This window comes from Pan paniscus, chromosome 18, assembly GCF_029289425.2.
Source record: "Pan paniscus chromosome 18, NHGRI_mPanPan1-v2.0_pri, whole genome shotgun sequence".
NCBI classification, from domain to species: Eukaryota; Metazoa; Chordata; class Mammalia; order Primates; family Hominidae; genus Pan; species Pan paniscus.
The window spans coordinates 94915403-94936351 of NC_073267.2; the positions used below are offsets into that span (position 1 = coordinate 94915403).

The 20949-nt window shown below is 57.4% G+C and overlaps 1 protein-coding gene across 4 annotated transcripts in view; it reads left to right on the forward strand.

Annotated features, from left to right (window-relative positions):
- The first annotated feature begins 6262 nt into the window (after window positions 1-6262).
- The window catches only part of GSE1 (Gse1 coiled-coil protein), a 502305-nt gene continuing 487618 nt past the window's right edge, over window positions 6263-20949 (forward strand). For 2 of the 4 annotated variants that reach the window (XM_008974329.6, XM_034940851.3), the window contains exon 1: window positions 6265-8508. In XM_008974329.6, coding sequence (XP_008972577.5) covers window positions 6268-8508 — 2241 coding nt within the window. In that variant the 5' untranslated portion in view covers window positions 6265-6267. Of the gene's footprint in view, window positions 8509-20949 lie in introns of all 4 variants that reach the window. The other 2 variants (XM_063597799.1, XM_014341875.5) reach the window with 2 other exon arrangements.

Below are 20949 nucleotides of genomic sequence, written 5' to 3' on the forward strand. Positions count from 1 at the left end.
GTTAGTATTGAGCACTGACTGCATGCCGGGTGCCCTCACAGCACTTCTCGGTTGCACGCTGGTTAGTATTGGGCGCCGACTGCATGCCGGGTGCCCTCATGGCACTTCTCGGTTGCTCTGGCTTCTGTCTCTCTTTGCTTGTGCCCCCACCCCGCCCACTGTGCCCCACCAAGAAACCTCCATGGCTGGGAAGCTTGGGGACAAACCACATAAATGGCTGCTGTGAATTTCATGCTGCAAATCAGGGGCCTGTTGAGATGCCGGCGGCAAGGGAGTCTTTGAGTCCACTCCAGATTTATGTGAGTGTTTGTCCCATCATCCCCAGTGGCAGGTCAGCTCCAGCAGTCATTTATCAAAAGGGTTTATGAGGCCCTGAAGTTCATGGCAATATCCTTGGATTTCAAGATGGTGAGGGCTGGGGTGGGGGATGATGTCTTCTGGAGGGGGAGACTGGGCTATTCTCTGCTGGATTCTTTTTCAGGCTTAGGGGAGCAAGGCGAGGTTTTAGAGCACCTGATTCTGCTCTGTGAATCTGTAGCCCGTGCTCTGACACTTAATTGTGTAGTGCAAACCGTCATTGTTTAAAAAGGCACTTTGCAGTTTACAGAATGTTTCTGCCTAGGTTGTCTCAGGCCCCGGGATAGAAAATGGCCCACCCACTTCCATGCTCAGAAACTCCTGTATTTAAAAAGGCAACAAGGCTGGGCGCAGTGGCTCATGTCTGTAATTCCAGCACTTTGGGAGGCCAAGGCGGGTGGATCACTTGAGGTCAGGAGTTCAAGACCAGCCTGGCCAACATGGTGAAACTCTGTCTCTACTAAAAATACACAAATTAGCTGGGTGTGGTGGCGTGTCCTTGTAGTCCCAGCTACTTGGGAGGCTGAGGCAGGAGAATTGCTTGAATCTGGGAGGCGGAGATTGTGATGAGCTGGGATTGCACCACTACACTCCAGCCTGGGTGACAGTGAGGCTCCGACTCAAAAATAAATAAATAAATAAAAATAAAATAAAAAATGAAAAGGCAACAAGATACTAAGACACGGCTACAAAACATGCTGTATGTGTTTAATGTTTATATTTAACAAATTAGCACAATAAATGCATAGAAAATGCAACAAAATTTCATCAGCCCCAAAGCTGGCAACTTATCCTGATTCCAAGAATGGTGCCCCTGGGGAAATCCCTGCTTCTTGGAGCCTCAGTTTCTCTATCTTTAAAATGGATGTGATGCCTCCATGTACTGCTGTGTCACACGAGTGCACGGAGGTGAACCGGTTCATAAGCCCAAGGCCTCCACAAATCCCAGGGATTTTTCGTTGTTAACAGTTACATTCTTTCCCTCTGAGAAGGAGGATACATTTTTGCCAGTGGCCTGCCATGTCTGAAGCTCTTTCTGAGGATAGCAGAGAAGGGCTTGCTTCATTCTTAGGCAAAAAGAATAAAAAAGAATTAAAAAAAAAAAGAAAAAGAAAAAAAGAAAGAAAAAAGAAAAAATAGGGCAGTCAGATGATAAATTTTGTTTTTCTGGTCCCCAGTGAGCCAGAGGCCAAACACAGCACACGTTGTCTCTGAAAAGAGGAGGATGGACCAGCCTAAGAAGGTAAATGGGTCCTGGGCGGGATGCCAAAGGCGCAGGCATAGTTTAGAGGAAGGAGGAAAAGGGCAAAAGGCCCAGTGAGGAGGGAAGTCGGGTTGCAGGGTTGGGAAAAGCCAGGGGCACATGAAAGAGCTTAATCTTGATTGCTGGCACTCAAGAGGAATAAAAGATGGCGCAGTAGAAGCTGGCCAGGCAGCTGGATGATTCTGGAACTTGGAAGGCATAATGAGTGAGGTTTTGGATAGAGTCTAGCAGCGTCCCTGGTTCAAGCACTGATTGGTCCCCAACCATGTCCACATCCTTGTGAAACTGTGGGGCAGGGCAAGGCAAGCCAGCTCAGGCTCTGCCCCAGTGGGAGAGGCAGGCAAAGAGACAGAGATACAAAACCACGTGTGGTTAAGCATTTGGAGGCTGGAAATGAGTTCTCCTGGGCAGGATGAGGGCAGATTCCTGCGGTTTCTGGGCTAAGACGAACCTACAGGTAGCTGCAAATCTGAGATGTGCCCAGGTGTTCCACGCTGACGGCCTCCTTTTCTCCTGCAGAATCCAGGTGGGCATTTTTTACCTGCTCCCAATGCAAGGTCTGTCTGTGAGCATCTGTCAATTCTTTTAAAGTCCTACAATTGAAAGATGAAGAGCCGGGCTGTGCAGTGTGTGGTCTGGAGGGAGCCTGGCACCCTCTCTCCAGCTGCAGGGTGAGGTGTAGGACTTAGAGGGAAGCCAGGAGATGGCTCTGCTGGGGATGGTCAGGCTGTGGCCCCAGCAGCACTTGGCAGGGATGTTTGGATGGCTTAGTCCCGTTGGAGCCTTTTGCCCATTTCCATTAGAAACAGGGACTTCAAGTCTACTTTGGTGCATGAAGTTCATGCCAATGCACCCTGACATTTCTTCTCATCTCCTGGCACAAACTTGGCCCGTTTTGTACCCAGACAGGCACGTTTGAGGGCCTGTTTCCTTTGGCATGAAACTGGGGACACATGTGAGGAGAGGGGGGACCAGATTCTAGGCTGTTCCTGTCCTAGCATTGCAGGATTGAAGAGAAAGTGAATCTCACTAGCCAGCAAAGCAGAGGGTTTCAGAGGCATGCGGCCGGGGTGCCAGTCCCAACTCCACCACGCTGTGAGACCCTGGGCCTGTGACTTCCCTCCCCTATGCCCCAGTCTCCTCACCCCTAAACTTGCGGGTACAGCACCACCTACCTCGTGGGCTTTGGGGAAAGATTTGATGAGTTGGCACCTGCAAAGCATAGGTCCTGGTGTGTGCTTCACACTGAATGGGTGTGCTGTGTGTTTAATGTCTACACATGCTGTGTGTGCTTATATCACTATTTTTCTGCATCCCAGTGCAATGTACTGTACCAGCATTGGCTCAGTTCACCCTCTTTGCACACTGTCAAGTTGGCTCTGCTTTACAGATGGGGAAACTGAGGCTCAGAGACCTAAACGAGCAAGCCAAAAGCCACACAGCTAGTAAATGGTTGTGTGATGTCAGTCTGCTGTGTCAAGCTGTGGCAGTGGCCCTGCCCCCATGTCATCCCCCCAGAGGAGCAGCCATCATCACCGGCCTCCTCCTCTGATTTGTGTTCACCCTGCTTCCTGGCTCCCAAGACGTGTTCCAGGGGACTTTCCTGAGTCATTGGGTCATTGAAGAGAAGAAAAACATCCAGCTGGATGCCTCCCACTCCCGGCCCGCTTGACATGCACACACAGGCACACACACAGAAACACACAGGTGAACTCATACACACATGCTCACACACAGGGTGCACATACATATATAACTATGCACATGTACACACACACATATAATCTAACAAATGCAGAATCATGCACATTCAGATACGCGCACACTCACACCTGCATATGTATGGTGCAATACCTCCTGGAGGATTCCGGCTCAGCCAAGAAAACCCTAACTCTCTCTTTTGGTCTGGTTGGCCCCGTGATCCTTCTCCCTCAGACTCTGTGTGAACTCAGCACAGTGGCCCTCCCTGCCGCCCTGCAGTGTGCCCTGCAGTGCGGACAGGCGGCAGGAGAACCTCTTCATCCACTGGAAAGAGGAAGAGGCAACACACGTACACGGTCACCTATAGCATGCCAGAGCCCACGCCTGCGCCCAAATCCCTATTTATTTAACAACCCCCATTGTACAGAGCAGAAAACCGAGGGGCGGTGTGCTAAGAAGTCCACCCAAGGCTCACACAGCTGGCAAGGGACAGAACAGGATGGAGACCCAGGTGTGTGGGACCAAGGCACTGAGCCAGGCCCCAGATCTCCAGTGAGCAAGACAGACCTGGCTCCTGCCCTTGGGAGGGAGCACCCAGGATTCCGGGGCGGGGCAGACAGGAGCAGTGGACGGAAAAAATCAATAAAATCAATGGCAAACTCCTGCGCTGGGGAGCTGGGATGAGGAGAAGCGCAGAACAGCACCTGCTCTAGAGAGGAAAGGGAGGCCTCTGAGGATGATGCTGCGGCCATGGCCATACAGATGAGCCCAAAATGCATTTGAAGCAGAAGGGACAGCACGTGCTGAGCCCTAAGGAACCCATGTTTAACTCACCCGCTGACCTGCATGTCCCCAGCCTGGCAGTGTCTTACTAGCAACCTCTCGGTCTGTGTGGGACCTAATAGTCCCTCTTTAACTGTGCAAGGATGCAATTCAACAGACATTGCCCTTTAAACTTTTCCTAATCAGCCCTCCTCCTCTCTCCAGGTATTAAAAATGCCAGGAGCCAAGAAGCCCCCTGCCCCGCTCCCAACATTCCTTCGGGACACTTTTGCTGACACAGCATTCCTCTGGGCCAGGGTGAAGGCCCAAAGTCCCAACCAATGATGATTTCCTGTTAACCCTTGGACTAAGGGTTGAGCCCTGGAATATCCCCCAGGGATTCCGGAGGCCTTCTTCTCGCGTTTGTTTACAATGCATGGCCCTCTTCCTTGCCAAGAGGAAGCCCAGTTTTATTTACATTTCAGTGTCCCAGAGGGTGGAGGGGACCACCGGGCACCTTTGTCCCCAGGCTGATTCTGGGCTGCTGCTTGCAAATGAGGAAGCTCTAAACTGCCCAGAAGTCAGACACTCGTAGAATTTTGAAGCTGGAAGGGGTGCCATTTCACAGATGGGGAATGAGAGGTCTGGAGATGCCTAGACTGGACCAGGGCCTGAGCCAGATCATCCGGGAGGACCCAGGGATCCTGGCCTTGTCCTGCCATGGACGGTCCCGTCCCCATCAGCAGACTGGCGACGTGGACCAGACGTTTGCCTCGCACGGCTACTCGCCCTGGTGGTCAAGAGTAGGGCCTGGAGCCCGACGTCCTGGGTCTGAATTCTGCTTAGCCCCTTTGGATGAAAACTTAACACTCAATGCCACTTCTTACCTGTATGTGAAATGGGGCTGATCACCACAGTTAACCCTAAGCGCCTCGCAACGCAAGTCCCTCTGCTTGTTAAATAAATACAATGGATCTCTACACATGTACAATAAAGACACGGAAACAGTTAATCCCCTGCTGCAGCTCCTGTTGAAGGCAATGAAATCAGGACCCAGAGAGGTTGATTCACTGACCTTGGGACACACAGGACCCTTTCTACCTCTGCTGGTGACCCAGTGACCCCTGTCGATGGTGGGAAGGGGCAGAGCAGGCCTCAGACTGTCCGCAGGATGATGCATTCACTAACGGGTTCTAGGAGACGGGGACGGCTCCTCTCTTCTCTCTCCAAAATTAGAACGCGGGGCCCTGAATGGTATCCCCAACTCAGGCCTGTTCGGGACTGTAAATGGCCTTCTCGCTTGGTCCCCCCTTTTGAGAGGGTCGGACAACCCTGAACGAACCCGGCAGGGTGCCTGCATCTAGGCTGGGGCTGCCCTTACTGCAGCCCTGGGGTGGGGGGTTCCTCCGCCTCCAGGGGCGCCCGCAGCGTCCTTACCTGGCTCCTCCCGCGTCCTGATTGACCTTTACTTAAAGACTAGCTCCAGCCGCTGATGGGTTTCGGCGGGTCCCCCAGGAGACCCTTCAGACGGCTAGAGCCGGGCGCGCTGCAGAGAGCCCCTAATTGGGGCAATGAATCATCGCGCGCGGCTCCGGCTGGACACAAAATAGATAGAGGAGCCGGCCGCTATTGTGCGCAGTTTGGGACGCGGGGGGAGGCGGCGGCGGGCGGGAGGGAGGCAGGCTTGGAGGAGGAGGGCGGGGGGAGGGAGCGCGCGGGGAGGGATTCCCCCGCCCGCCGCGCGCCCGCCCTCCGCCCCTCCCCGCCCCTCTCGCCCGCCGCCGCCCCGCCCCCTCCTCCCCAATTAAATGACCCCACGCCTTGGCAGGCGCCGGAGCTCGCACATGCGGCTGCCGCTCCAGCCGCCCGGGCCCCGCCGCCGCCGCAGCCGCCGCCGCCGCTGCGTTCCGGGCGCGCTCGCCGCGGCGCCGCCTCGGCCCGCGCCGCCGCCGGGGGGGGCTCGGCAGGCCCGGGGGGGCGCCGCTGCGAGGGGCCGTGCGCCCGCGCCCGCGCCGGCCGCCCGCCGCCAAACTTTGCGGCGCGCACACATGCTCCAAGTTGGGCGCGGCGGCGGCGGCGCGGGCGGGAGCTGAGGGCGGCCCGGGGCGCGCGGGGGCCCGGGCGGGCGGCGCGGCGCGGCCATGAGCGGGCGGCCGGCCCCGGTCTCCCGCAAGCAGCGGCTCATGGCAGCCGTGGGCGAGCGGGCGGCGGGCGGCGCGCCGCTCTCCTGCTTCATCTGCGGCGGCGGCATCGGGCGCGGCAAGGAGCTGAAGCTGCAGGTGAAGCAGCCGGCGGCGGGCGCGGGGACCCCGGCGCAGCCCTTCTTCCCGTTCCTGCAGCAGCAGGAGCCGGCGCCCGGCGCGCGCGAGCTGTCCCCGGCCGACGGCTGCGTGTTGGTGTGCGCCGTGTGCCGCTGCTTCCTGGGCGAGCAGTGGGCCGCCTTCGAGCGCGCCCGCACTCCGGTGGACAAGCGCATGTACTGGCTCAAGCGGCCCCACCAGTGCGACGCGGGCGCAGGCGGCCGCCGTGGCGGCGCCGGGGCCCCCCGCGAGTGGAACGTCGCCTACGCGCTGGGCAGCGCCACCGGCGACGACGACGAGGACGACGGTGGCGGCCCCCGGCTGCGCGGGGCCGCGGAGGAGACGCGAGACTCCGACCTGTCGGAGCTGTCGGACACCGATCCCCTTTCCGAGCCCGACCCGCCCGCGCGGGACGCCGCCAGCCCCCACCAGGACGGGGCCCCAGGGCCAGGGCCTCGCGGGGGGCGCGGCCAGGAGTGGAGGCCGGCTCTGGGACCCGCTCCGGGACAGGGCGCAGAGGCCTCGGCGCAGGGGCGCGCGGAGGAGGAGGGGCTGCCCGCGAAGGCCCACGCGGATGGGGAGCCCAAGGCCGGGGTTAGGCGCCGGCGGAAGGGGGTTGGGAGGCACTGGGTTCCCGAGGCCCGGGCCAGCGTCCTGAGGGGCATTCAGGATCCTTGGCAAGGCCCTCTTGTCCAGGAGGCCCCTGCAGACGGCATGAAAGGCCCTCCCTCTGGCAGAGCCACTAAGACCCTGGAGAGCAGGCCGCTGGGGGAGACCCTCCGGGGCTTCTGCACCTCCGAGGACAGTGACATCAACATCACCAGTGGGGAAGAGGACCACAAGGAACAGCCTTTCCCAGGCGTCTGCAACCCCAAAGAGAAGAACAGGGACCGTGTCCCCCGGGCTCTCCCGGACAGCCGGGCGGCACCAGCAGAAGGCCTTTGCTGCTACATCTGCGGGGCCCCGCTGTCCCCGGCCTCGCACCACCAGGTCCACGTGCAGAAGCAGGAGAAGCTGGCTCAGGCCCCGTTCTTCCCCTTCCTGTGGCTGCACAGCCCGCCCCCAGGGGCACAGCCCATCAGCGAGGGCGGCAGTACCCTGGTGTGCGCCAGCTGCTTCTCCTCCCTCACGCAGCAGTGGCAGAGCTTCGAGCTGGCCAACGTGCCGGTCCTGCAGCGACTCTATGTGGTGCCCCTGGACAGCCACTCCCCCGGCATGGCCTCCAAGGGCAGGAGGCTCCCGAGGGAAGAGGGTCTGCCCTCCGGGGCCCTGCGAGAGGCCTGCTACCTCTGTGGGGAGGACTGTACCCCGGATGCCCGGGCGGTCCCCTCCAGGATCCTCAACGGCAACGCCAGGAGCACCATGCATTTCCCCTTCCTCAGCCTCCTGCCCTGCCCGCCCAACGCCCAGGGCCCCAACAAGCGCTGTGAAGTCCGCAGCTGCCCCAAGTGCTTCAGCGTCCTGGAGGATGTCTGGGCCCTGTACCGGGCCTGCCAGAACGAGGAGCTCATCACCTCCGTGCAGGGCTTCCTGGGCAGGTACCACCAGGCCTTCTCCGCCTCCGACCCTGCCCTCTCCGAGCTGCCGGCGTCGGCCCAGGGCGGCCCCGTGTCCATCTGCTACATCTGTGGGGCTGAGCTGGGCCCCGGGAAGGAGTTCCAGCTCAACGTGAACCCCGCCAGCCGCTTGGGCGAGAAGGAGCCCTTCTTCCCTTTCCTCACCGTGTACCCGCCTGCCCCTCGTGCCAGGCCTGTGGACTCCACCGGCCTGGTGGCTACCTGTGTGCTCTGCTACCATGACCTGCTGGCCCAGTGGCTGCAGCATGAGGCCCGCAGCTCCCACCACGCTGTCAGCGCCTGGTCCCGGCAGTACCAGGTGGAGACGTTCGTGTGCTTCTTTTGTCAGCAGGAGAAAAAACGGTGTCTGGGGCTGAAGTCCGTGCGGGTGGCCCGGCTGCCCCTGTTCCTATACACCCTGCGAGCAAGCCACAGCCTGTTGGTGGATGACGGACAGCAGCTGATCATCGGTGCTTGCGTGGAGTGTGGGACCCTGGTGTGTGCGGGCCAAGGGCTCACCCACCAAGGACCCATGAGCTGGAGCTCCCCAGTGGCAGCAGCGACGAAGGTAAGCAGCAATTTTCATCTCATCTTAGACGCTTCCTCCAAAATCCATTCAGGGAAGGGAGAGATGTTTTCTGTTCCTCAGAAAAACTCTGAAGGAGGAGTTTTCACTGGTTCTGTGCGGGGTGTTCCCGGGGAGGTACCCTCCCTGAGTCACTGGGCTGGTGCTTGGTGGGTACGTTGGCCTGGCTGACCTTGGAGGCATGGGGCAGGGGTCAGAGGAGTGGGGATCAGGAGTGGTCTTAGGGAAGAATAGGGCACTGCTGAGAACAGCAGGCACGGGCCTGAACTTGGGTGTGTTTGCAGTGGGATCTATCAAACAGAGGAAGTTCGGGGCATGTCTGTCATCCGCCTGATAACATTGGTAATTAGTCCAGCCGTGCGGGTCACAGAGAGGTCTCCGTGCTCACCCGGTTTGAAACACATCAGAGGTGGAAGTTCCTCTCCGTTCTAGCTCCCGTGTGGCTTGGCTTTTCCAGAGTTTTCCACCTAAGTTCACACTGTTCTTTTGAGACCGTGCTTGCTTTACGGCGGAGGGAAACAGGGTTCCAGACATGGGGGTGTGGAATTTGAGGGACAGTGGCCTAAACAGACTTTTCCCCCAGCGGGAAGAGAGTCTTTCTTCTCTGCAAGTCAGCTGTGCAGGAGGCAGACGGGAGGCCTGGCACTCTCCCTGTTTATAAGGCGCCTGCCTTCCTGCTGCCTGCCCGCGAGGAGCCAGACGGGGCTCAGTTAATTTGGGATCCGGCTTTGCAAGGGACCAAGCAGGAACTGCTCCCGGTGGGTCTGGGGAGGTAGATGTAGGCGTCCGTGAGTGGCAGTCACCAACCCGGCCACCGGGGCATGGATGCTCATTTCTGCCAAAGACAGTCAGTGCGACTTGTTTTAATCAAACGCCTGTAGTGGCAGCTGCTGGCCATGTGTGGGCAGAGGGACGTGTGGATGGGAAAGGTGGCGCTGTCCTGTTCAGAAAGGGTCATTCCACCCTTTGAAAGCTTCCTGATCCTGCCTCCCACCTGCACGTGTGGGGCACGGAGGTGGACTCTCTAGGGGACATGTTCACTTATAGTGGCTGCACCCGGGAAGTGTGCTCTGCCATGATTGGCCACCTCTCCCCCGATACGCGGCCCCCGTCTTCATGCTCTACTCAGATTTCCTTTTCTACTGATGACAGCTTTGGACTTTCAAGCTGTCTTTGTGGCTTTGGTGGGATGGTCTCTCGTTTTAATTGGATGAGCACATCGTCTCCCGTCACAGATGCTGAAGCTCTCCTCTTCGGCATATAGCAGTGCAGCCTGTGGGAATCAGAAGAGCTGCAGTTCCCAAAAGGGCTGAAACTGGGAGAAGAGAACAAGTTTTGGAGCAAGACTGACCCCAGTTCATTTGTTCCTTACCATGACGCTGCGAGGCCTTCTCATCTCATTTTATAGATGAGTCAACCAAGACTCAGATAAGTCAGACAACACTCAGTCAGTAGGTATCTGAGGCAGATTTCGAAATTCTGCCCTTTCTCTTGCTAAGTACCTGTGAGTTAGTTTCTTATCCTGGTGGAATGTCAGTTTCCTTGGTTGAGAAGTGGAAACATACCACCTGCTTTGTAGGGACATGGTGAGAGTTCAATGGATTGGGGGAAATGTAAGTTCCCCCAGAGGGTCAGATGCTTGACATATAGTGGGACCCTCGTGTCCTCCACCCTGGTGCATAGGAGCAAATTCTTCTTGGATGTGGGTTGGTTCTGTGTGCGAGGTGCTGGCTTGCAGGCTGGGTGCCAGTTTTATACCTGGCAGTGGTGTTTCAAGGGGCAGTCAGAACTCTCTGCAAATCCTCAAACACAGGGTTTTGTGCAAAGTATCCAAATTCTGATGTATTTTCTCATGTGGATTTGCTTACGTGTCAGGAGTTGATGGGATGCTGCCCGTCGGCCTTGGCTGATAAGAACGCCAGGAAACAAGAAGCCGCCGTTTCCCAGGCAGCTGGGAAGGGGGAGTGGAGAGTAGTCTGGTGTGGACGGGAACGCAGGCTGGTGTCTGCCCAGAAGGGGTCAGCATGGGTTTGGTGAGGTTTCATGTGGTATGGATGTGTGCTCTGTTCCCTAGAACAAGTTAGTGCATTCACTCCTTACCATGGCTCTTGAGGCCTTCTTATATCATTTTATAGATGAGTCAACCAAGACTCAGAGAAGTCAGACGACACACAGCCAGTGGGTATCTGAGGTGGGTTTTGAACCTGCTTCTGCTCCCTACGCCCTCTTCCACCAGCTGCCTGGAGGAGGTGGAGCTTGAGTCAAGCCTCAGAAAAGAGGTAGGATTTGTTGGAATGAGGCAGGCAAACAGGCCCAGAAGCAGGGGTGACCTGTTCAGCCTCCGTGGGCGGGAGGTGCCTGTTGTGGATGAGAGGAAATAAGGTTGGAGTGAACTCCAGGCCTTGAAATCAGGAATAGGAGGTTGGATTTGAAGTTGAAGGCTCAGGGGAGCAATAACAATTTCTTGAAAGAAAGTGGAACGGACTGAGAAGAGACCTGCTCAGGGCCCAGAGGTGGCAGCAATCCAGGTGGGTGGTGAGGCCGCTGGGGCAGGTCTGCCCACAGAGAGGACAGCTCTGATGGGTCTCAGGCTCCCCTGGACGGAGGGAAAGGAGAAGCCTCAGCTCTCAGCTCCCAGGGAAGCACGATTGACAGCCGGGAGAATGCCGGAAATGGCAGCCTTCTGGTCTTCCGTCCTCCCTCCCCCTCCTTCCCATTCATTCAACAAATATTTATGGAGCGCCAACTCTGAGCCAGGCGCGGTTCCAGATGCTGGGGATCTGGTGGCAAGCACAGAGCCTCCAGTGTCATGGGGGAGGGGGACACACATGAGGAGTGGAGGGGAGGAGCCACTTCCAGCAGAGCAAAGTGCCGAGAAGTAGCCGAGCAGATTAAACTTAGGACCCAGTGCCAGGGTGGGCATGGGCAGCGAAGGTGGCACTTGCAGGAGCTGGGAATGAGAGCTGGGGCTCCGGGCAGGGGAGAAGCCTGTGAGCCCCCTGGGGAGGGGGAGAGGGTGGAGGGGCTGTCCCCAAGCCCATTTCCTCATGCCAGCCCCCAAGATCTTGATCCTCACGTGCATCTTCCCATCTGTCTTTTGGGTGGTGGTTTGAGAATTTACGTGGGATGAGGAGGGCACTGGAAGTTAGCTGCGGGGAAGCCACTCAGCTGGGGACGTGGCATGTCCCAGAACCATGATCTGTGCTGCTTCCTGTGACTCCTCAGTTGTTCCCTATGATGTGTTCATGCGTTAGTGAATCAGCTTTAAAACACAAGAGGAAACATGAGAAAAACAAAGAGAAGAAAAGAAGAAAGAAGAGGAGGAGGGTGTCCCCTGCACCTTCTGCTTTGGATAGGATTTGCACTTTTCCCTCCAGCTGGGCCCCGGGTCCCCGGAGAGCACCATGCTCTGCAGGCACCTGACTCGTGCCTCCTTCGCCAGGGCTGTGTCTGGGGTGGCCTGGGGAGGGCTGAAGCCTGCTCTTCTGGGCTGGGCACTCCTGCCCCAAGGACGGACCCTTCCCTGCAAGCTTCCCAAGGAAGCTCTGTGAAACCCTGGAAGGACCCCGGGCTTGCCTTAAGACAAGCCAGGCTTCAATATTCATGCTGCTGGGAGTCGGCTGTGTGATGCTGGGTAAGACTCTTGCCCTGTCTGGGCCTTGGAACCGAGTGAGCCGGCCTGGGTGAGAGCGCCTGGCTCGCAGTGGGGGTGCGGATGCGTTGACGCCCCCTTCCCCTGTGAAGTGCTGCTGGCGCGACGCTGGGTTTCTGAGGTTGCAGCCTCTGCCTGCTGCCTTTCTGCTGGGATGGGGAACGGCTGTCCCTCCCTTCAGAGCTAGAAACAAGGCTGGCCAGGATGTTGGGGGCAGCATTTGGGGACGTGATAATGCGGGTGATAACCATTATGGAGTGCTTCCCACCCTCCAGGAGGCGTGCACACTTCACCTGTATTCACACATACTGAAGCGTCGCCGCAGCCCGGTTTCAGGAGGTGCCACTGTTCCCTTTTCATAAATAAGGAAATAAGTCCAGAGAGGTTAAGCAACTTGTCCAAGGTCACTCAGCTAGTAACCCCAGGACCAGCGTCGGGCCTGAGTCCAGCTCTTGAGTCTGTGCTCCAGCCTCTACTTGGTCTTGCCTTTTTGTTTGCTTCTTTTCTTTTGTTTTGAGACAGGGTCTCACTCTGTTGCCCAGGCTGGCGTGCAATGGTACAATGTCCACTCACTGCAGCCTCCCCCTCCTGAGTTCAAGCAAACCTCCCACCCCAGTCTTCTGAGTAGCTGGGACCATAGGTGTGCGCCACCATGCCAAGCTAATTTTTTGTTGTTTTCTAGAGACTCTGTTGCCCTGGCTGATCTCCTAAGGTCAAGTGATCCTCCCACCTTGGCCTCCCCAAATCCTGCCTTTCTGTCTTCTGTGGGTCTGCAGTTGTGGAGGTGGCCATGGCCTGGAGGTGGGGCAGTGGCTCTTAATTTCCTGTGTGTGCCCACCCCTCCTTGCCACAGCCTCTAGAACATCTCAGGGGCAGGAGTTAGCTTGCATGGGGCAGAGGCCCTGAGACGCCCCACTTGGCTGCCTTGGCTGCGCCCCTGAGTTTCTTTGCTTACTGAGCAGTGGTGCCCCGTGCCTTGGCTTCCCCAGTGTGGCCCATCTGTTGAGGTCTTAGCCGGCACCTTCCTTCTGTTGCTGGGAGAGCTCCCGTCGAAGATGGGTCTGCTGCATGATGGATTGGCTCTCCCTGCAAGCCAGTTGGCGGGCGGGCCGCGCTTCCCGCTTCCAGGACTCTGTCCGGAGAGCATTCTGGTTAATGGCCCATGCAGCTGTTTACCTAACCATACCCCAGCCTCTCACTGTGGGGATGCCCCGGCCAGGCCCCCCGAGTGTGGCCTCCGAGCCCAGAACAGGTGTTGCTGCCGCAACCACCTTTCTTCTCTGCAGGGACATCTGAGGTCTGCAGAGATCGTCTGTCGTCACCCACCCATCAGGCCACGTGCACATCTGTTTCCCATGCTTCCTGACTATCTGCGCCCACGCAGTTCCCTGCTCCTCAGGGGGCCTGGCTGCCCCTCCTCCCCAGGCCCAGGCTCTGGAACACCTGGTCAGGACTGATTGGAAGTGGGGACCTTCTGGAAGGTGCCACAGGAGGCAGCCTGGCTGGGGCTGGTACTGGCACCCTCTCCTTGGCAGCAGCTGGAAAGTGGCCAGGCCCTTCTCAAACTCAGAGGAGTGAGCTTTCCAGCTGTGCCCCCCCTAAACCCGGAGGCAGTCGGAGAAAACCAGGGGAAGGAGCAAGTGAAGGCGAAAGGTCTTCAAAACTCGGCCTCCCCTGGAAGCAGGAGGGGGAAGGGGTGAGGCTGGAGGAGCCAGGGTCTGCAAAGCTTCCTGGTTCCTCCTCTGCTTAGATCTCTCAGGATCTCACCCTTGTGAGGTTAACTCTGCTGGGAGTGTCTTTGGAGGATGTATAGCTTCTGGGCACATTTTATTGGCTGGGGAAGACCCCGCATCCAGAATTCAGGGCCCTCTTCCGCCTCAGGTCCCCGTTCTAGTGGGGACACTGAAGAGAGATGCCATGTCTGTCCTCGGAGAAGAGCGTTGCAGGAGTTGCCTCCTGACTGCACATAGCCCCAGGTGGGACACTCTTGGGGTCAGTTGTGGAAGGAGCCCCTCCTCACTGGGCGACCTTCATCCAGTTTCCCCATCCGTCAAAGTGACAGGACTGGTCTGCAAAGATCACAGGCGATTTGCGTTGTGTACGTGGTGTCTCATTCTGCCATCTCGTGCTGTGTTAAGAAGGGTTCTGAGGCCATGTCTGGACTCTCTAGGAAAATGTCTTGTGATTTATTGGCAGTCTCTGCTGTGAGGCTAGGAACAGGAGCATGACTTCATCTTGGGGCCTGGTTTTAAATTTAGTATATGATGCCGGGACCCCAAAACGCCATGGGGTTCTGTCCCTTGGAGGATAACATGTTAGGGTCAGGAAGAATCTCACAGACCATCACTTTCAGACAACACTATACCCTGGTGGCAGTGCTGGGCCAGGGACGAACTGCAGTCCTGCCTTCCGTCCCTGTGCGAGCCTCTACCCTCATCCATATCTACCTTGGAGAAGCACACCCATATTCTACCCACTAACTGAACAACGTGTGTCTGCCCTGGGCCAGGCACTCCGGGAGCATCTGGCGCTCTGGGCACCTGCTATGACATCAGGCATCCCCTGACCTCAGGGTGCTCTTGGGCGATGAGAGGATGAGGAACCAGTGAAGAGGTTCAGCTGTGGTTGTGCAGTGCATTGAGTTCTGTGCTGAGGTCAGGGTAGGGTCTGCTGAGAGCCTATGGCAGGGTGAGAAACAGGCATGCACAGGGAAGACTTCCTGGAGGAGGTGACATCTAAGCTGAGTCCTGAAGACTGAAAAGGATTCAGCCAAGTCCGTGTAGGGGCCATGTGCTCCTGGCAGAGGAGCAGGTGTTAAGGCCTGGATGTTGGGGGGTAATGTGCTGGAGAACAGTCATTCTGCATGGAGCCAGAAGAGGGGACGGGCACGAGGGGTGGGCAGGACCAGCATTCCCGGCGGTGTTTGGAATCCCTGGGTGCACACTCGAATCAGTGTCAATCAATCTGAATTTAAAAATACCAATGACAGGGCCCTGCCCCCAGGCCTGTTAAATCAGGATCTCTGAGGGGTGGTCCCGGGCCATGGTATTTTAAAGCTTCTAGCAGATTCAAGTGCAAGGGTGAGAACTGCTGACGGATGGCATCGTGGGCACAGCTGAGGAGTCTGGGATTTATCCTGGAAGGCCACGGGAAAAGGATGCTATTCCAGGTTTCAGCCTGTGTTTACTGAGTGCCCACTGCGCCCCAGGCACTGTTCTAGACACCAGGACCCAGCAGTGAGCAACCAGGCAGGGTCTTGGGGGCAGTGATGGTGGCCAGCAGAGTGGCCGGAGAGAGGGGTGGCGGGGGCCTGCCGCCCGCACAGTGACGAGTGTCCTGGCAGGGGCTCGAGGTGGGACTGAGGGACAGTGAGGAGGGAGGTGCGGGGGGTGGGCAGGGGGGGACGAGGGGTACGCTGTCCATTGTAGCAGCGGGTGGGGACCCGTCAGGTGGGAATAGGGACTGTGGGGCTGCCCTGGAGAAAGCATGGTGGTTTTTGTTGTTGTTTTAATTGTGATACAATTCACACACCGTGAAAGTCACCCTTTGAAAGTGTACGGTTCAGTGGGTTTCAGTGCAGTCACGAAGTTGTGCACCACCATGACTGTCCAGTTCCAGAACATTCCCATCACCCCCAAAGGAGACCTTGTGCCCGTCAGGAGTCAATCCCCGTCGCCTCCTCCACCCACCCCTGGCACCCACTCGTCTGCCCTCTGTCTTTATGGATCTGCCCGTTCTGGTCATCTCTTGTGAGTGGAATCATCTAATTCGTGCCTTTTTGTGACTGGCTTCTTTCACGCAGCGCCGTGTTTTCAGGGTTCATCCATGCTGTTGCGTGGATCAGAGCTTCATCCCGTTTTGTGGCTAAGAACGCCGTTGTATGGATGGACCACGTTCTGTGTCCCCAACATCAGACCGTGGACATCTGCTTTTCGGCTCCTCTGAATCATGCCGCTGTGAACACGCATGGGCAAGTGTTCACAGATGTCTTCATTTCTCTTGAGTACGCGCCTGGGAGTAAGGTTGCTGCGTCCCAGGGTTACTGGAGGTTTAACCCTCTGAGGACTGTTTTCCCGTTGGGGGTTTTCAGCAGGCAAATGACGTGATGGGGCTTAGGTTTGGAAAAGTCATATTGGTGACTCCTTGAAGCCCTGTTTCATCACTTCTGCCTGCAGTCCATCCTCTTAGTCCTGGTCTCCAGGCAGTGGATTTGCGTTTGAAGATGGCTATCGTTTTTGTTCTCCCTGGGATGAGGGGAGCTGTACTAAGAATTGAGAAGGGGGTTGCATTGGCTCTGGGGGCTTCTGCCTTGCTCCAGCCACAACCCTGGGCATCAGAAGCCTTGGGTTATGGCCCCAACACTCACAGCAGCCTTGGGCAAGATGTTCTACCCTGGCTGGGTCTCAGTTTTCCCCTCTGGAAAATGGGGGCAGATGGTAGATGGTAGACTATTAGCTGAGCCCTCAGCTCCTGCACAGCTGACAGTCGCTAACCATCTTGTCTTTCTACATGTGTTGGCGGGGGGCTGTGGGGCAGGGAAGACCTGGGCGGTTGGGGTCTGGCCTGGCTCTGTGAGCCCATGGCTCTCAGGTTCCCTGCCTGGCGTCTGGTTGCCCTGACTGCTGTGTTTTAAGCTCTGCTGCCTGGCCTGTTTGGCGTGGAGCCCTTGATTAAATCGGTTGCTGGATTGGGCTTCCCGCGAGAGGTGCAGAACCTCATTGGAGTGGCACAAAGGCTGGGGTTGGTATTCTGCCCTGCCAAGCCAGGGCCCGGGGCAGGTGCCTCTGGCTGCAGCTCTTTCCACTTGGCGAGAGTGGGCTGGGGAGAGGAGGCAGCCCAGGGCCCAAAGGCGGCCCCTCAAAGGTCACCCACCGAGGCCACGCTATCCTGCCCATCATTAGTGTCATTTGTTGGCACAGAAAGGGTATTTAGGTTCCGGCCCTCCACTCCCAAGCCCTCGGGCTCTGATGAGAGCTGCAAGGGGACGCCAGTGTCAGTGGCAGCAGCAGAGGGCATTGATAGCATGCGCCTGGTGCCAGCCAGTGTCTGAAGAGTTTTGCCTGCATTGTCCCACGTGACTGTCTCACTGTCTTATGAGTGGGCTTATTTGTTTCTATAGACGAGGCAATGGAGGCACAGAGAGGTTAAGTCACTTACCCAAAGTCACACAGTGGGGAAGTGCCGGAGCCGGGATCCGCACCCAGGCTGCCTGGCTCCAGTGTCTGCACTCTGCACTGCTCATCACACCCCTCCTGAATGGGAAGGCAGGCTGGGAGGGAGATGACGGTAGATGGGTTCAGGAAGCCTCCCTGGAGAAGGGGTATCCGATGAGTTCTTAGGATTTAACTAAGTGGCGAATGTAGAAAAGCTTCCTCTTCTGGAATTTACGTACCAGTGATGTCACCTTAAAAGGTCCTGATTTTCTTCTTTAAATGTGTGCCAGGGTGCTGCCTGCCAATGTATTATACTGTGGGAACCATTTCAACGTTTTAAGTCATTTTCAGATTGTGTCATATTTTACATATAGAAAGAACATGTGTTTCATGATGTTGAACTTGGAAAGCTTAGAGCCGGTGAACGCTGGGCCATGTGTCTGGTGTCAGCCCCAGCTTCTGCAGCTGCCCACAGGGTCCGCTGGCCCCGGGATCCTTGTGGGTCTCATCTGGGCTCCACACTGACACCGGCTAACTTGGTGACCTTGGGCAGGGTGCCAGTTCCTCCCCTCCCTAAAGCCTTCCCATTTCTCCTTGGACCACAGAGGGGGCGTGAATGGCCCCATGGGCGGATGGTATCATTCCCGCTTTTCAGAGAAGGAGGCCAAGGCTCAGAAACTTAAGAGAGTTTGGGGTGGAGGTGCCGGCCGTCATTGGCAGGGCTGGGAGGTGAGGGAGAGTGGCCAGTCCAATGCCACTGCCTCAGCCTTTCCCCTGCCCTGGAGTTCAGGGGTGCTTCTGGGAGGCGATGCAGCCCTGGTGGGGGCCTGGCTTCCACACGGCCCTGCCCCTGATTGAGCGCAGGAGGCTGCCGTGGTCTCTCGCATCAGCTTTCAGAAAGGCTCTCAGTTCCGGAGGGAGAGGGTCAGAGGGCTGACCGCTGCTGCGGAGTTTTATTCACCTTTCCAGACCCATCAACCTAGTCTCACGCTTCGGGTGGGAAGGTTTGCAGGCTAGGAGGCTTGTGTGGGCGAGTGACAGTGATAAGGGCGGCAGCTGAAAAGTGGCGTGGGGCCTCCACACTTCCAGACGCGACAGGACTGGCCATGGGGCTGGGAGGGGTCCTGGGGTCCAGACCCAGCAGCAAAGGGAGGCCAGGAGGCACCTGGATGGCAGCTCAGGGTAGGTTGAGGCCTGGATGTCCCGAGAGCGTGGCGGGGCCTTGCCACAGCTGCAGTGCCAGCTCTGTGAATCTGCAGTCCCTTTGAGCTGGCGCGTCCTCCAGGCGTGCCCTTGCCCTTTGAGATGGACCATCTCACGGCTGTACACTGTTCTTTCTCTTGTGCAATTGTACCCAGGAGCCTCTGGACAAGGGAGCCCCGGAACGTCCAGAATGTGGCTTCGTGCTCTGCTTCCAGGCTGCGCGGCATCCCCAGCAAGGCTGTTCACACCAAGTATGGGGAACGCACGGTGGACAGTGAGGGCTCCTGGGAAGCCCTCCCCCACCCTCCCCGCCCCCCGCTGCCAGGAGTCCGGGTAGTCTGGGCTCCTGTGGGAGGAGGAGGTGCCATCCTGGGAATAATACCCACCATCAGCCTCGTACAGAAGGCCAGAATGTACCTGGTGGACCCCAGGGCGTGCAGAATGGCCTCTGGGTTCAGCCCTGTTGTCCGAGAAACCGGGCAGGCTCCAGAGGATGGGAGGAGGGTCGGGCCTGGCCTTCAGGTGGCCTCACGTGTGAGCCCCATGGTGAAAGGCAGCACGCAGACAAGGTGTCACTGCCCTGGTGGCCTGGTCCCTGCAGGGGGGATCGCTGCTTCTCCCATGCCTCAACCTCTTTCTCTTCCGGAAACTGCATTTTCTTCCTGATTCGGAAGTGTTTGGGGTCAGTGCAGGGTCTGGTTTTCTGAGCGCCCAGGGGTGTGACTGCTGGATGCCTTCTTCAAGAGCACTTCCCATTAACGGGAGAAACCTGGAGCACGCTGACTGCTCACCTGTCCCTTGGCAGGTGACAAGGTGAACCAGGCCTGTCTTTAGGGCTTAAGACCTGGTGCAGTGCAGGTCTTCAGGGAGGCAGGCCAAGCCAACAGGCGTGCTGGGAGCCGCCTGCGTGGGAGGGACAGTGGATTGTTGACGGCTGCACGAGATGGGAGTGAAGCCCCTCCTCCCCCAGCATCCACAGGGTGGGGTAGTTTTGCCCCCACCACTCCTCTGACCCACACACCCCAGCACACCCGCCTCCCTCTCGCACACATGCACCTTGCACCTCCTTCTCCTGCACCATGCTCACACACTTGTATGTATAGACGTTTCCATGCAAACCCACCCACACGCTTGTATGCACACTCACTGTTACACATGCGGTCACATGCATTCATACATGCATCACTCCCGTGCACACTCATACACTGTCTCACACCTGTGCCCACACACTCACATGCGTGCTCTTCCATGCACACCTATACCCTCACCCCCTCACCGCCACATTCGCACTCATACACCTGCACAGTCATTTGCATGTACACACACCCGCATGTCCTCACACACATGTGTATGCACACACTCACTCCCACACACCCTCTCTCATTCATGCACACTCATGCACACACACTCACATTCTTGCCTGGAGGTGAATCTGGCAGGGCCCGTGTGCCAGCCTAGCTCTCACCTGTGCCACTGTTTCCTCTTGGCCATAGGGGTGTCCGTCTTAAGACACAACTTGGCACAGACTCTGGAGTCCAGCTGGGCTGCACCAGGAAGGAGGTGGGCACAGTGGCTGGGGAGGAAAGGTGCAGGGTGGGGTTGGAGAGGCTGGTGTTCCACAGCCAGGGCACCCAGACTCCTCCCTGCTCTGCCCTCACCCCTGTGGTCGTCTGGGTTCTCATCTGTAACCCCAGAGGGTCCCTTCTGATTTGGTGAGCTGGCCGTCCTCCATGCCCTGGGGCCATTTGGACTCAGATAGATGTTTGCACTTGTCCTTCTCCGTTGTGTGACACTTGGTAAGTCGACTGGCCTGTCTTAGGCTTGGCTGTAAAGCTGGGACAGGAATGATGGCTCACCTACGTGGATGCCCCCCTTTACCTCAGAGGTGATTATCCCCATTTTACAGATGTACAGGCTGAGGCTCAGAGAAGTGGAGACACGTGCCAAGGTCAGAGCTGGGAGCAGCAGAGCTGACATGGGATCCCTGTGTGTCTGACCCAAAGTCTGGCTCTCAGATACCACCCTTTGCCTCCTTTCTAGAACTTTCTTCACAGAGATGTCATGAGGGTGAGACAAAGCTGTTGACGTGTTCTGCACAGACCAAGCTCCCAGTAAAAACTCGGTAATTGTTCATATTTGTTTCTGTGGCCTTACTTATCATTCCCCAGAGAGTCTTCAGTCTCCCCTTGAATCCTTCCAGGGATGGCGAACTCACTCAGAAGCCAGGCGTCACCTGTGATGTGTCAGGAAGGAATGACAGGCTTCTGAGGATCATCTGCAGCTCTGAGAATTCTGCCTGGGGAGTTCTGGGGAACAGGAAGAGTCTTGGGAAGGGCTTCTGGACCCCATTTGTGACTCAGGCCTGTCTTTTTGTTGTTTCTGGTTCTGGTTTATTACCTTGTCTCAGAACCAATG